This window comes from Akebia trifoliata, chromosome 12 (genome assembly GCF_017979445.1).
Source record: "Akebia trifoliata isolate Shusen 1 chromosome 12, ASM1797944v1, whole genome shotgun sequence".
NCBI classification, from domain to species: Eukaryota; Viridiplantae; Streptophyta; class Magnoliopsida; order Ranunculales; family Lardizabalaceae; genus Akebia; species Akebia trifoliata.
The window spans coordinates 866,568-883,455 of record NC_141386.1 but is presented as its reverse complement, the minus strand read 5'-3'; the positions used below and the strand labels follow the sequence as shown (position 1 = coordinate 883,455).

At 36.0% G+C, this 16,888-nt stretch overlaps 1 protein-coding gene across 3 annotated transcripts; it reads left to right on the top strand.

Annotated features, from left to right (window-relative positions):
• Positions 1-6: 6 nt before the first annotated feature.
• Positions 7-15,177, top strand: LOC147388469 (uncharacterized). 3 transcript variants are annotated; one of them, XM_086417702.1, is made up of 16 exons: positions 19-165; positions 1,959-2,106; positions 3,086-3,625; positions 4,140-4,419; positions 5,343-5,638; positions 5,869-6,048; positions 6,189-6,944; positions 7,611-7,690; positions 7,794-7,850; positions 7,936-8,024; positions 9,124-9,744; positions 10,541-10,615; positions 11,192-11,262; positions 11,363-11,420; positions 13,246-13,519; positions 14,125-15,177. In XM_086417702.1, the coding sequence occupies exons 3-16, from the start codon at positions 3,210-3,212 to the stop codon at positions 14,847-14,849; spliced, it is 3,978 nt and encodes a 1,325-aa protein (XP_086273828.1). In that variant the 5' UTR covers positions 19-165; positions 1,959-2,106; positions 3,086-3,209; the 3' UTR covers positions 14,850-15,177. The 3 variants fall into 3 exon arrangements, with proteins under 3 accessions (XP_086273827.1, XP_086273828.1, XP_086273829.1); XM_086417701.1 differs by lacking the exon at positions 1,959-2,106 and having other exon boundaries at positions 7-165; XM_086417703.1 differs by lacking the exon at positions 1,959-2,106 and having other exon boundaries at positions 22-165; positions 3,248-3,625.
• Positions 15,178-16,888: the final 1,711 nt, after the last annotated feature.

The following is a 16,888-nucleotide window of genomic DNA, read 5'->3' as shown; positions in this document are numbered from 1 at the left end:
CTGAGTACTGTTCATTCTCCGTTACCTTCCTTCGTCCTTCGGTATCAAGTAAAAAATAATATAAAAAAACATCGAAAATCAAATATCCCTCCAAACCCTAGTTTATTTCCCAAAACCTTAGTTTCCATTCTCAATTCGATTATTATTAATCGATATTGATCTTTGGTAAGTTCGTTTCGATTCATGCATTTTCGATCTTGTTGTTTCAGATATGTTTCTGTTTTTCAAAATCGTTGCAGATTTTATTCTTTTAAATTATGAGTTTGATCCTGATTTTTTTTGATTGATCGTTGTGTTTTTTGATTGTTTATTTGATTTTGATTCGATCATCTAGGGTTTTATACTTGTTTCGCTGCTGCAATATTGATTATAACAGTTTTGGCTTGTTGATGCTCGTTTAGATCATAATTTCGTCATCTTGATGCTTCATGCAATACGATTATTGTGTATAGTGTTGTATTAATTTGATGAATTGGATGATTTTTTTATGAAATCGATCCGATACATTTCTCTCTGTTGATTTTTTTGTTAGTTGTTGTGTATAATTTCACACTTTTATTGGATGGTTATCTCATACCCAGTGTTACCATGCATCTAAGATCAAGTTCAACAACAGATAGTAAGTAAAGCTGTAGAATTGAAATATAGAGTAAAAAATCGTTCTCTTTGAAGGGTTGATGGTGATCAACCTCTTAAGAATTGATAGTCGACACCTAAACATACCAGTGATACTTTCTAACAATTAGCCGACTCAATCAGAAACTAAAATTTAGAAGTAAGCAGTAACTAGCTAGAACCAACTTACTAATCTTGACTTATTGATTGTTGCTTAACTAGTGGAATTGTATCATTCTATGCTAGTAATATCAATCTTTCATTAATGTTGGGGGTTTTCACTACTAAATGAAGTGTCCAATATACTTCATTATTATTATTATGCAGGTGCCAGTTAGCTTAATTGGTAAAGTATTCGGGTGATAATACCAAAGACTTGGGTTCAAATCCTGTAGCACCGAGTTACTAAACTCATTGAAAGGCTTACCTATAAAAAATTATTATTATTTATAATTAGTTAGCATTGTATACCATTTTTGCAACTCCATGAAACTGTTTTTCTTACTGACCTAAAGACATAAGACCTTGACCTCTTGACCCATCCACCTTATTTTTATTGCATGCTCTTCTTTGGAAAAATAAACGCACTCTACATCTGTTTGGCATGATGTTTAATAGATTTGATTGCTCCACATTAGTAATCTTTTGTCAGGAGCATGCCTGTTTCACCATAAGTTTCAGAGGCTTTCGAGATTCATCTATCTGTTTCATCTCCTTCAAATTTGGGAAAATTGGCTATAATCATCTTAGCTTGGATGATTGTTCCATACCTCCATCCATCTTGATTTTCATTTGTTTTTGTGGTATGAGTTTTTAATCTAGGTTAAACTACTGCTATTGAAATCTTGGTCAATGTGTTAGCTCCCTGAGCCACCACTTCGTTCGCCCTTCCCTGTCTCACTGAGCCGCCTAACCCAAGTAGCTGTCGGCCGTTCTGTTCTATCATTCCATGCATGGAATGTTCCTTCCCTCCGGCTATTCCGGTAAGCGAGTAGTCCGTTAGGTACCCCAAACCTTGTATGTCGAGTATCTACATCTAATGTTGGGTACGAGCATTGGTTTTGAAGGTCACACAGATAAGAAATGTTGGGTTCGAGAAATCCTAATAAAGGGATTTGAGGATTTGACGTTCAAACAACTTAGAAAAAATATTTATCATTCAAGAATAAGGATAATTATGAGTTTTTTTTACACTAGGATATATTTATCATACACACGTAGACAAGTGAATATGTATATTCAATGTTAGATTTTCCATAAATAGAATTCCAATTGGAAAGCACAACTTATGTAATCTAGGGCAAATACTAATCGATTCTACTTATTGTTCCCTTCTATATTAGGAAAATTTTAATTGGAGAGGATACAACTAGATAATCTATGGAAGATACTACTCTACATGTTGGAATAAATAGAAAAAGAAAAGCATAAGAGTTGCGCAAGAGTTCATGGAGTGTTGGAATCCGCCTAAGGTGCCATCTTGCGACATTGGTAAGGTTTGTGAGTGTTGATATCCCACCAATTATTGACCACTAAACCGAAGTTCTAAATATAAAAAGAGTTGGATTTCAGCTCATGACCAACATGGGTACTTCACCCTTTTAGAACAGCCATGTAACATATACACATGTTTGTATCCTATTTTCTTAAGTTGATTGGGGTTTTGTGCCAAAGTATGGTCATGTTGATTGACCCTTCCAATATCTTCAAATTTGATTCCATCTCTCCTTGAAATGATCAAGAACCGTGGGCTTTGGTAGCAATGATGATGTTCCATCACATCATGTGTTTCAAATCAAACTAAACAAGTTCAACATTCAACTATAGACCTGGAGACTTCAATATTGTATGTAAGCATTTGAAGAAGAGAGGCGGGCATGTGTGGTGGGGTTGCCTTAGTGTAGAAGGTGTTCACCACCAATTTTTGTAGAGTAGTTATGACCTTCTTAATTTTCATGTGTTTTCAACATATTTACTACTATCCAAAAAATTATGGATCTTATGAGAGCAAATGGGGATGAAAAAACAAAAAACTAAATTAGCATATGACCACCTGTACAAATGCTACACATTTTGTTGTGACAAAGTACAACAAAAAGCCTCAGATGAAAATAGCAACCCACAGATAAACAAATGCATTTATTCTTTATAAACACACTTATTCAAACCTGGTCTTGTGTGTGTGTGTTTTATGTTTTGCACAACTAAAATTGTAATAAACATTCCATACCCTTTTTATAAATTAGGGTTTGAAGAGTTATATACGTTTCTACAAGATGTCATTATTCTAAAATGCTTCTACTTTTGAAACTCTTGGACTTGGATTTTGTAGATTCTGTTCTTTAGGAACATTAATAGCTTAGGAATGAGTTTAGTTGCTTTAATTACAGGGCTGCTATTAATTTCGTCTTTCCCATTTAAATTTAAATAGGATTTGAGATTCTATATTTCTATTTTTATCCTTGTGCAGGCGTGGCTGTTGCCTATTATGCTGTCGCTGTTTTAGGATTTAAATTTCTGCTGTCTATGTACATGTCATTCGTCAATTAATTTTTCTGGATCAGTAACTCAGAGAGCTTAGAGAAATTAATGCAATGTCAACTAGCAATAAATTTGATATGTCTTCTGGTAGCCCGGATAGGCCAACTTACCCTAGTGGACAGCGGGGAGCCTACACAACTGCTTCACTTGACAGATCTGCCAGTTTCCGTGATGGCATGGAGAATCGGGTCCTATCGACACTTCCCAGCATGTCGAGAAGTGGTTCTACAGTGTCACAAGGAGATGTGATTAATTTTTTGCATGGTTTGCCTTCTGATGCTAAACCGTTCTCTACGGGACAGAAATTCCCTCGGCCAGGCGAACTTAATAGAGTCATAACTTCTGCTCTTGGAATTTCACCCGATGATTCCTTGTCTGGCTCTTTAAATACCAAGCAGATTCATCCTTCCTCACTGGAGGACCTCAAGCGGGTTAAGGCTTGTCTTCATGAAAACTGTGGCAGGGCAAGGTAGATCTTCCTTTTACAATAAGGCTTTTAGAGCAACTCCTAGGGAAAACTCCATAATGGCTAGCCATTCCATTATGGATATTCATGGGGTTTGCACTCCAACCGTGCTACCCAAAATGGAGATGGAAATGTTGACTTTGTTGGAGACTCTAAAATCCAAACTGACTCTCCAAAATAGCAGTTGGGGGATGAAATCTTTTTGGAGCCAAAAAATGGAGAATCCAAACTTGCCCTCCATTTTGACAATTGAAAATTTGATTCTCTAAAATGGAGAAGGAGATGGTAATTGATTTTGAGAGGGGATGGCGATTGGGATGGAGTATGTGTTGGATTTGCTATTTTTAAAGCTTGGAAAGAATTTCCCCTTGAAGAAATTTCTACTATTTTGGAATTTTCAGAAATTCCAAATAGTAGAAATTTCTTTTTTAGGAGTTGTTTTTCCAATTCTAAGCAATCATATTGAGCCTAAAATTTTATAGATCTTTGTCATTTATCGAAGTTTTTTATTTAACAGGGATCGAGTGAAAATATTCAATGAAGTCATATCTAAATTCGATAAGGCTTTTCCAAATATTATGCCAAGGAAGCGATCTCGATCTGATGTTCCATCAAGTGAGCGGTCAAATGCCTCGCTATCAGGTGATCGTCCAGTCCTTGGAGCAAGCGTAGCTAAGATGGGAGCTCAAGGCCATGTGATCTCAAGTGGTTTTGACCTTGAGCCTCAGAAGTCAGACGAGAGGACCAAGAATGCTCCTCCCAACAAACGCATCCGGACCTCTATGCTGGATGTACAGGTATTCCAAACTCCCTTTACCTCTTTGTATACTTCTATTTATATTTTTTGGACTTATGTTTGTTAATGATTGTTCTATTTCCTTATGAACTATATATGATTATCTCACGTAAGTTATCTTATACATAAGTATTGTGTAACTAGTTATCATAGTAACCAAGTTTGAATCCGTGGGGGTCAATTCTGTTAATTTGGATAATATAGGAAATCTTCAACAACAACAACAAAAAAAGGAGAGAATATCAAGCCGGTTTTTTGAGAATAATCTGAATTTTTGGAGAATAATTGTGTTTAATTGAAAGAAAAAAAACCCCACTGATTGTTACTTTAAAGTATCTACTTTTTCAATTAATCTGTGATTATTCTTGAAGCACTATAAATCTCTGATTTTTTTGTCATACTCTCTTTCGGTGATATTTTTTGGATTTTCATGAAAATTCAGCAAATTTTGTGACTATGCTAATTATAATTATTCATGGATTGATGCATATTATCCATTTTGTTGTATATACATCTGATTATGAATTATTTATCTTTTCTTTGGAACTATCTTTAAGCCTTTGGTCCCATTTTCTTATGCCGATGTAACATGGACACTACATATCTTTCGACATGGGTACTTATGTTATTACAAAATTTGATATTATCTGTTTCTGAGTGTATGTTTTCAATGTTTTTCTGTTATACCAGAATGGTTGTATGTCATGAAATGACCTCCATTTAACAACATTTTTCAATGCCACCATTGTATGGACACTCCAGCATGTTGGAATCCTACATAGATGTTCATGTCTATGTTGCACATCATTTGCACAATTTCTTTGTTCTTTCTGATTCAGAGTTTTTTTCGTTTAACTAAATCTCATGCTAGGTTAAATTCACAAACTATTCACGAATGATTTACATTTGTTTCTGATTGTTTAGATGGATGCACGTGCAAATTCTCTTGCCAGGCCATCTGGGGCCATGGATCGAGATAGAGAAATGTTTGGGCTTGCAAATACTGTTCAATCTGAAGAAAAGGATCGAACATTATCCATTAGTGTTGACGGTTGGGAAAAGTCAAAAATGAAGAAAAAGCGTTCTGGGATAAAGGCAGATGTTTCTGCTAGTACACTGTTGACTAGACCTCTTGATGGTGATCGGGAATCCAAACGGGACATGCAACAAAGGCTTGGTAATGATGTCCGTTCAAGATTGAGTAATGCTCATGGCTTCAGGTGTGGTTTCTTTTAATGCTTGGTTAAAGTGATGTATGTCTTTTCTTTACTGTTTTTTTTGGGAAAGTAAGATCGTTGTCTTTTCTTTTTTTCTTTACCTTTTTTTTGTTTAGAATATGATGTTCCCTTGCAAACTTTTGTAATACAATTTTGTTTCACTTTAATTTTTTCCTCATCATATGCTCCTATTATATGCTAGGCTTTTATATTTTAAATATCACCACGTACAGGTCAGGTCCATCTAATGGTGCAGTCGGTGTTGGAAAATCGGATATAACCTCTCAACAAACTGGCCTTGGCACACGTTCTGCACCTCGGGCTGACCAGGACAATGTTTCTCTTCTCAATGATAGAAGAGATCGCCCTGTTGGTTCAGACAAAGAAAGAGTCAATATGAAAGCCATTAATAAGTATGAGTTAAAAACTTAACCACAGATTTGTGTTTTTTTAGAACTACTGTTAAGTTGTTTTTATAATTTTGTTTTTTTTTAATGAGGGATTTACTTCTCTTTTTTTCTTTTGTTTGCTACAAATTATTCATCAATACCAGATCGAATATCCGTGAAAATAATACTTCAGATAGTCCTACTTCAATCACAAGAATGAATACATCTGCACGGGCACCACGATCAGGTCCAGGTGCAATACTCAAGTCCTCGCCCAATGTCCATCGACCTTTTGGAGTCCCAGATGATTGGGAGCTGTCCCAAAGTACAAATAAACTCCATCCCGTTGTTGGGGTTAACAACCGCAAACGTACCACATCAGCACGGTCTTCATCCCCGCCAGTAGCACAGTGGGCTGGGCAAAGGCCACAAAAGATATCCCGTGCTGCCAGAAGATCAAATTTTGTTCCACCCGTTTCAAGTCATGATGAAATCCCAGCTTCAGATACAATATCCAATGTTACTGGTAATGAAAATGGGTCAGGGTTCCCAAGACGCTTGTCCAGTAATGCTCTCCAGCCAAGTAAATTAAAAGGTGACCATTTTTCTTCAGCTGCACCATCAGAAAGCGAGGAGTCCGGAGCTGCTGAAATCAAGTCCAAGGATAAGAGTAAAAAGTCTGGTGAGTTAGATCAGAAAGGTGGGCAGAATGTTCACAAGGTTTCAAGTCTGGTGTTGCCGTCAAGAAAGAATAAGATGCTTGATGAGGATCTTGGAAATGGTGTTCGGAGACAAGGAAGGACAGTGAGGGGTTTTACTACTACAAGGTCTGGCATTCCAATACCGGTTGAGAAGCTGGACAGTGCAATCACTGCAAAACAGCTCAGAAGTGCTAGACTTGGTTTTGATAAGATTGAAAGGTGATACGTTTTCTCTTTTAAATGTTTTGGGTAGGGGTGCAACTTGGTTTGGTTTGGGATCAAATTGGAAGAGAACCGACATAGGTAAGTTCCGCTAAATAAGAACCAGAGCCAAACCAAAATGCCTATGGAACCAAACCAATCTAAGGTCGGTTCGGTTCTATGGATTGTCAATATTCTATAAACCTTCTTGGAAGTAACATATTTTTAATTGAAAAAAGAAAAAAAAAAAATATATATATATATATATATATATATATATATATAATAAACATCGATTTTCTATAATAAATCATTAACCTATCTATAAAAAAGTCATTAATCTATGTCCTAGCTCTTAAAATAATTCATAATAACTGAATTTATATTTATTTATTACATGAGGGTTTGGTTTTATACATGCCTTGAAGTGAGAACCGAACCATATTGATCGGGTCTCCGTTTTCTTAACCCATAACTGAAGTGCAACTTGTTCCAATCCAAACCGAACCAAACCAAACCAACCCAAAGCCATTGGTTTGGTTTGGTTCGGTTCTTGGTTTGAACCGAACCAAGTTGCATCCCTAGTTTGAGGTTCTCCTGCACATTGACTTTTCTATTCCTAATTGTAGCACTGCTAGGGTTATCCTGTTATAATCTCTTATTATTTTGGTTCTTTTGACACAGTAAAGCAGGTCGCCCACCAAACCGTAAGGCTTATACACGCCCTAGGCAATCAGTCAATGGTGGAGTACCAGATTTTCATGGTATTTGACCTACAAAATATTGGATTATAGAAGTTCTGCAAAGCACCGTGGTTTGTTGTCCATCTAATTGTGCAGTTTCTTTTCTTTAACTTTTTATTTCCAGGAGAATCAAATGAGCATGAAGAGCTACTGGCTGCTGCAAATGCCGCTGTAAATCCCGGTATCATTCCCACTAAGATTTTAATGTTCAAACACTAATCAAAAACTTGTTTTTAGTGGATTGACTGTTTCAACTGTAATTGCAGATCATGCTTGTTCCAACGCATTCTGGAGGCAAATGGAGCAGTTTTTTGGTTTTATCTCAGCTGAGGACATAGCCTTTCTAAAGCGACAGGTAATGACTTTGTTTTCTTTGTAACGATTTATTGAGATCTTTGATCTGAAATAGTTACCCCTTTGCTTGTTAATTTTATGTTTTGTGAAGAAAATGATTTTCTTATTTTCCGTATTGATGAATCTGCTGCTTTCATGCTAAATGCTGTACTGATCCAAGCTGAAGGTATGGAAGCTGTTTACAGTTCTTTATCATACATGGTTATTTTCAGGAGCTCCTTATCTGTCTCCATTGATTTTGATTGGTAAGATAAATATGTTAAAAGAAAGGGAGAAAACTCACTGTTTAAAGAAGGAAATAACACATGAGAGAGGTGCTCGTGGAGGAAATCAATACAAGACCACCTAACGACTCTATCCGTTGATCATTTCCTCCCATCTTGACCAATGACATCGAATCGAGACCCTCTTGGGATGATGAATATCCATTAATGCAATAGGGCCTTGACCTGCGACACTGCTACCACACCCGTTATTTGTTCTCAAAGACTTCCATTCCTTTCTTTCCACAAAATCCAGCATGCCGTGAATGGTTGGAGTTCCCACAAAATCCTTCATTTATGGGGGAATGCGTAGAATGCAATCGTAGGAAAGTTCATAAATGATGCTTGGGACGACCCAACACACACCAAAGCACTGAGAAATTCGACCCAAATGTCCCGAGAAAAAGAGACATGTAGTCAACTATCTCACAAGTATCTTTGCACAAATCACATCTATTAGGAATAGAAGAGTCCCTAAAAAGCACATCTATATTTTTTTACTGACTATTTTTATTCTATCATGTATATTACTAATCTAATAAGCAATAGATACTTATATGATGTGGATGATTCATAATACGTTCTGATCTTTATTGGAACAGAAGGCGCTTGTGAATCGTTCATTTCGAATAAGTTGGACACTAAATTCCGTCTTTTCAATAGAATAAGAGACATGACCTTTTTTTAACCTTATACACAAAATGCTGTCTTGTCTTCAGTATTGGACAGTACAATTTCATTGTTGAATAATTCAAACTACATGGTTTGTGCAGCCCTTGAATATTTTAGATTATGGATATGAATGTATCTACTTTTTTTTTTCATTTTCCTTCCCAGGGTGATCTTGGATCTATGACATCGACCCCAGGCCCAGTTTGTATAGATGATTGCAGTACTGTCCCTAATGGAATAGGGCCAATTGAATGCGAGAAAGATACGTGGTTTGCCAATAAAGCAAAGAGTGTTGAACAATCACCAGATCATTTAGTACCAGGAATGAGTGTTCATAATGAGACCCCTTTGTGTCAGAGACTCCTTGCCGCTTTAATTTCAGAGGATGAGAATGAGGGATTTTGCTGTAGTGGAGATGAAGACATCAATTTTGACGCGTATGAAACTGGATTTGAGCTGGATGCAGAGTCAAAATCTGATAGTTGGCATCAACGGACATTAGGAACCATTCAGACTGTTGGAAGACCCACTTCAAATGGTTATAGAATAACGGCCACTCGTAGATATGTTGATGAGCTGGAATCCAATGAGTTGGAATGTGCTGATAGAAGGGCAGATCCAAATACAGGGATGATCTCAAACTTTGGGCATGCCCTAAATGGCTCACAACCCGACCAAGCAGTGATGAATAGCATCGGGTGTACTCAATCTCAGTATAATCAGATGTCCATGGATGAAAGACTTCTCCTGGAGGTTCAGAGTATTGGAATTTTCCCAGAAACAATGGTAGGTTCCTTTTACCATAGTTTTCATATTGAATGGGTATGCAATGTTTCAGTGTTTATTTATTTTTATATGTTAGTTTTTTGTTCCCTATTTGATTGAAGCTGTTGTCTGGGTGGCTTTGGTGATATACATATTTACTACCTTGCTTGAAAGTGCCAACTCAATGAGTTGATAAACTGTGTGTGTGGTAATACCACTGACCTAGAATGAAAACCCTGCCTTCACTCTTACATCTATCAAAAAAGAAAAAGAAAGAGCGAAGAGCTTGTTTTCTTGATAAGAGCTGTGTTGCTTTAAGTTAGTTATTATTGTTTTAAAGTTTAAAGTATGTGGGGAGGGGTTGATCCCAGATATCTGGTATTATCACACACATCTTACCACCTCACTGAGGTGAGGAGCATAAGCTGTTTTTTTATGGTTTAAGTATGAAGAGGGGAAGGTCTGTGGTATTATCACACGCAAACTTTACCATCTCGCCAAGGTGGCACCTTCTGCTTTTGATTAAACTATTGGGTGCAAGCGTTTGCTCATGATTTATAGATTTAGTATTTATATAAGGTTAAACTTATCTTCGTAATTAATTTAAGAGATTGTTTTAAAAATTTAAGTAAATAGTCAATTGTATAATGCGTTGTGTCATTTAATGTAATGTAAGGCATTTTCATAATTAAAAAGTTATCTAATATGAATTTTCTTCAACAATACCACCCTTCTTTTATTATAATAAGGATCTTGTCATTTGGATTTACTTTCCTTTTTTTTTTTTTAAATAAATAAATTTTTGTTCTCTTTTCAGCCTGAACTAACTCAGAGTGAAGAAGAAGAGATCAGTGGAGACATCAGTAGATTAGAGGAGAAGCTCCATGGGAAGGTACTTTCTGATGACAGCCAAACGAGCCCTTTCGTAATGGCCCACTCAAGAGTTTCCTTTTCATTTTACATTCAAATAAAAGTTCCTTGTTCTATATCCTTGCAGATCATCTTGTAGTCCATGTCCTCAGTTATACTTTCTATGAAAAGTGTTTAGTTCATTAAACATGCATAACTTTATGGTGTTTCATACAACTTGTTAGGTATTTTCAATAGTCCTCATGTTAATGGGTGTGCATAGTACAGAAAGTATGAATTGTCTAGAGTTTCGTCATATCTTCAGTTCCAATACATTGCAGTGTTAGATGCATGTGTTGCCCTGGCCAATAAGAAAAAGAAAAAAAAACAAAAACAAAAACAAAACAAAACCCTCCTTGTCCAACCAACAAATTTTCAACTTTCTGATATACGTGTTGTATGTGTGTGGGTGCACACTATTGGCATTTATACAGGTACGTGGGCATTTTTCATTCCGCATATATGCATCTAATGTGATATCTAATATACTATTTATAATATACGACAATATAAACTATTCTTTAAAGGAATCATCTGAGTTTAGTACTATTTATCATAGGTTGTAAAGAAGAAACAATTTCTACATAAACTGGAGATGTCTGCCACAGCTGCAATAGAATCTCAAGAAAGGTACAAATTGATTTCTTGGATAGCTTCACATTCATTGTTGGTATTCCTTTTGATATTTTGTCCCCAATTGTTCTCATGCCAACATTATATGATTATACAGGGAGATCGAGCGACGTGCTTTTGACAAACTTGTCGGAATGACATATGAGAAATATATGGTAATTCTTGTTGTTCAATACCTGATTCTTTTCATCCATATCCTCTTTTTTTTCTTCTTGGAATTTGATATTTCATATTTGGACTACAACTCGCCTTGTAAATCTTTCTTTAGTTGTTTATGCATCCTTTTCAATAGCCTTCAGAACATATATATGTCTACTGGTAGAATCTGTAAGGTCTCAATTAAATAATCATGCCTTACTCAGATGGTATTTGGAGAAATAGGTATTGGATCAAATTTTACATCTAAAATTTCGAAGTTATGAATATGTTCTGCTCCATTCATCATTTTCCATCACAATTACAATGGCCATTAAAAATTCAAGTAAAAGAGATGAGAAAGGGCGTCTTGTGGACTTCAAAATTTGTCCTAAGGCGAGGGGCATTTAAAAAGAAGATTTTACTAATTTGGTTATCAAGTTACCCCCAAAATTAAGTTAGGGAGTAGTTAGAAAGAAGTTCCTACTCGAGGTCCATTGAGTAATTTTCCAGTTAAAAAGTTGTAACTCATGAGGCATAGTGTGTCAATTTGCCTCTGAGAGGCTAAATGAAAGTCCCACTTTTAATTTTTAGAGAAGTACTCTAAAAATCACAATTAATCTCTGAAAAATGAATTCATAGTAAATAGAATAAACACATTGGTTCTTATTTTTTTATCTTTTACCTTGGTGAATGACACTTTCGAGCCTAGCACCTGATATCAATGCATTGACATGATAGCCCTTAAATGAGCATAAATCATAAACTGAATCATTATAAATCAAATTTCAATAGCAAAAAAAAAAAATAAATCAAATTTCAATAGCAAGTCCATGCAGTATTTACGTGTCTTCATTGCCGTCACTTGTAGGATCATCCAAAGCGTCATCATTGTCTCTGATTTCCCTACCCTCATTGTTATCCATTTCCACCCATACTTTACTTTCATCCACTAATTTCTTTAGTACCTTTCTTTATCTATACTTCAGATAAAGAGATGAACATATTAAATAACTTGCTAGAATTTAACATCCCCACATTGTTCAAGTAAGGTGTGGATGTGATGACTGCTCTTGTAGAAAAGTGCAGAAAAATTAGATTATACTTGATTAGTACAAGAAGTAAGACATAATAGGCAAAATAGAGAATCTATCAGAAGAGTAAGAAGACAAAAAAGTTTAAAATTTAGAAAAAGTATCTTAGGTATAGATGGAGATGCTAAGAAGTTATTGTCCATAATAAATACAATATGTTATTATAAAAATATTGTTTATTATTTTACGTATTTTTTCCTCTGAAAACTTGCTATTGTTAAATAGATGTGGATAAGCCACTGTAAGAAATCGAGTAAGACTATCTGGTCTAGTGGTTTCAGTTGTGTGATTTTTAATCTAGATACTTGGAACTGTGGTTGGTGAAAGGTGATTAGATTGTTGCCTAGGTTCAAGTTTTCTGATTTCTAGGTATGAACGTTTCTGTTTCTTAGTATTGTCTTACCAGTAAGATCAGTTGTTTGTTGGTTATGTTCACCTTTGTTTTATTTACAGAGATTATATTGCCACATCAACTTTAGCTAGTCCCCCGAGATGTGTGCTAATTCTTTGGTTATTTACATATGACTTGGGGTAGAGTTAGCAAAAATTGGCATGGCAATAGAATCTCTCTTTATTTACCATAATAGGAGGCATCACACTTTTAAATGTCACTTCAATGCATCTATCTCTTAATTGTAGATGAAGCTATAATACAATGAAGATGCTTATGAGATATACTGTTGTTCTGTTAATTTTCCATATGGTTTTGTACATCAAGATGTGGATGTAATATGCTAACTATGTTTGACAGGCTTGCTGGGGTCCTAATCCCACTTGTGGCAAGGGTGCGAGTAGAAAAAATGCTAAGCAGTCTGCCATGGAATTTGTCAAGCGAACACTTGAACGATGTCAAAAGTTTGAAGATACGGGTGAAAGCTGCTTTAACGAGCCTGTATTCAGGAATGTGTTCCGTTCTGTGTCTTCTTCTTCAAACAATGCTGAGTTCATAGGTGGTGTCATGGAGGGAGAGTCTTCCAAACTGTATGCTGATACTCCAGTCCGTTCTCCAGAAGTTAGGGATTCAGGTGCGCTTCCTAATGTGTTTTTGGAAAATAACTTGGTATCTCCATAAATACATGCAAGACACTTGTTACATGACCACACACATTGTATGTATTAGGATTGTCACTGGATCAGATTCGGGACCGATCTGATAAGTATCGGATCTCAATATTATGATCCAATTCCAATTCATTAACAATCAGATCAGGTCAAACCCGATTTTGTATACACAATCTAAATAAACTTCATTCATCTCTGCAAATATATAATATAATTTATTTACTTTGTAACATATTATCGGTTCGGATCCTTATTGGATCAGGACATGGTTGATCCATATCCGATCCAGTAAGATATCAGATTGAAACCTAACCAGATCGGATCCCCATCAGAATCCAAAACATCGATCCAGACCCAAAGTTATCGGATCAGGACATATCGGATTACGGGTCTGATCGATCCATTGACAGTTTATGTTTGATTTGTCAAATTGCTTCGTGGGGTTTATAGGTCTATGATTCATTGATCATCATCTTTTTTTCAAATGGGGTCTTACACTGTTCACTAATCAAAAAAGTTTAGTCATTTTGGTGATTGACTGGATTGCAATGTTCTCTGTTGGTTGCAGCTTCCATGGGTTCACAACAAATCCTTCCTCTTATTTCACAGTCAGGACAGAACATGGATACTCGTGAAAAATACTCTTCCGATGGTTTCCAGTCCGTAAATAACTTAGATGAACAAACTACCGGCAAAGAGGATTCAGGGTCGACTAGAGTGAAAAAGAGGGAGTTGTTGCTTGATGATGTTGTTGGTACTTCTCTTAGATCCCCTTCAGGTATTGGTAGTTCTCTTTTAAGTGGTGCAAAAGGAAAGCGGAGTGAGAGAGATAGAGAGGGAAAGGGACACAACCGAGAGACGTTACCTAGAAATGGCACTACGAAAATTGGTCGGCCATCTTTAGGTAGTGTTAAGGTTGAAAGGAAGTCCAAAGCGAAACCTAAGCAGAAAACAACCCAATTATCTGTTTCTGTCAATGGCCTTGTTGGTATGGCTTCAGAGCCAGCTAAAGCAGGATTACCTTCAGTCCTGAAGACTTGTGAGATGAGTACTGGTAGCAATTCTAAGAAAAAAGATGATTTGTGCTTGGACTCGTTGAATGATCCTGATGTCCTTGACTTCTCCAACCTGCCGATAACTGAAATGGATGCACTAGGTGTTCCTGATGATCTTGGTGGGCAAGGTGATATTGGTTCATGGTTGAACATTGACGTCGATGGATTACAAGATGATGATTTTATGGGCCTTGAAATTCCAATGGACGACCTTTCGGAATTAAAAATGATTATTTAAGATTTCTCTCTTTGTATATTCTGTGCAGTATACATGTTGTCAAGACTCAAGAAATGAGTGGGCTCAGCTGTAGATTCTTTTAGGGTCTTCGGTTGAAGTTCATTTGGAAGAAAATTGCCTGGTTGTCAAGGAAGCTGTGTTTCTCCTGATCCAAGTTGGTGATAGTTAGGATCTTTTTGTTCAATGTGCAAGTTAGTGAGCACACCCCATTGTAATAGCTTATCAAACAAGCATGGTATCCTGGTTTGTAGCATTTACAAGCCAGGAAATTGTGCCAGCTGTACATAATTATATTTCAAATAAAAAAATTGGGAATTTATTTGTGTTACATTCTCTTGAAAGTGAAATTCAATGTTGAGGTTTTCCTATTTTTTTCTCCATTTGTTGTTTTTGGCTCATGTTACTTCTTGTAGATGTTTCGAGTGTACAAGTTTATAGAAAATCAAATCTTGACCCAGGTTTCTGCTATGTAGAAAAACATTTTTCCCTCTTTTTCACATTTTGCTCAGTCCTTGGTAGCTGACCTCAAATCATTGGTCAATGATGACGATGACTTTGTTCTGCTCGAGGACTTACAAATTCACTAAGTGGGAGGTGTTCTCCTCAAACCAGTGCAGGTATATACAGCTTTTCATATAATGAGTCTTTGTGACATATAAATTATTTTGTAGATTTCTGGTAAGGCTTCATAAATTTTTATCTTTTTTGACAGGGTGTTTCCTTCCTGGCATGGATTTCTTTGACGTCTTTCCTGTGATATGCACTCCAGTCAGCATCCGACGTAATTAAAGTCTTACCCTCTATGTTTATATTTCATTTACGTGAAACTTCGTCTAGAATCAGATGATGTTCGCATGAGTTGGTCATGTTATGAATTAGTTGTTTCTGTTCTTCATCCCACCAAGGGGGCTCGATGGTTGCTAAGACGTTCTTAGGTATTTCGGCATTTCAGCCAAGACCTTGGAAACTAGTCCTATTGATGATACTTCAATCTTCTTATTCTCTGCTTCTATTATGTTGGATTATAATAGGCTTCAATTCTATTGATATACTTACTCCATCTATTTCGTTCCAGGACTACAAAACCCAAACCCAGCTCGTCCGAATTTGAATTTTCTTTGTTGGAACCATATTTGCTTGCTTGGTGAAGGTAGATTCCCTTAGTTTAAATGCAGATTGTACGAAGTAGGCTGTTAGTGGATCGATCAGACCCGATAACTTCGGATCTGATTGAGGATTTGGGTTTCGATGAGGATCCGATTGGTAACCTATCAAATTAGTAGATTTATATCATATATTGGGTTTGGGTCCACTTACTCTCTGAGAAAACATGAAATCAAATGGTTGAGATTTATACATATCCAACCAACACAAATTTCGATGATACTTATTTCGATGATAATCTTGACCGTTAAGTTTTATGTTTACATGATTGGGATCATTCATTTTTTCCACGAGTCAATGGATCCCAACCCTTACATATTCAGTACTAAATTTATTATGCTAATGATTTTTTGACTCGAAAATTTTCACTCGATCTGTACTTGTTTGATGTGACGAGAGCACAAGACCTTTGATCGTTTTCATTGTGTATACCTAAGAAAAAGATCTATGGTTCTGTGCCCTTGCCACATCAGCCGCGTACATATCGAAAATCATGACTCAATTTATGATCCTGTTTGGATCCTAATATTGAGATATGATAAAAACCTGATCGACAAGGGTATGATTCGATGCTTATTTGATTGATCCGATCCATTGACAGCTGTAGTAATAAGTGTTATTAAAAGGTTCATTTTAACTTTTTTTTTTTTTTAGGAATATTAATAGGTTTCCAATTTATGAAATAAATACCTTTGACCTTCTAAGGGACTCAATGTATCTGGCGACATAAAAACATGCCTGTCAATATCACCCTTTTTAGATTTTTTCTGCTTTGAAATGTTGTCTTTCAAATATATATATATATATATTTTAATTTTTTTTTTTTTTTTTCTTTTCTGATTTGACTTTTGAGAGAGAAAGTGGGGGGGGAGCAA

Coding starts and splice junctions, on each gene's coding strand:
- LOC147388469 (XM_086417701.1), top strand. CDS start 3,210: ATGTCAACTAGCAATAAATTTGATATGTCTTCTGGTAGCCCGGATAGG. Junction 11,421..13,245: donor TGACATATGAGAAATATATG/GTAATTCTTGTT, acceptor TATGTTTGACAG/GCTTGCTGGGGTCCTAATCC. Junction 13,520..14,124: donor TCCAGAAGTTAGGGATTCAG/GTGCGCTTCCTA, acceptor TGTTGGTTGCAG/CTTCCATGGGTTCACAACAA.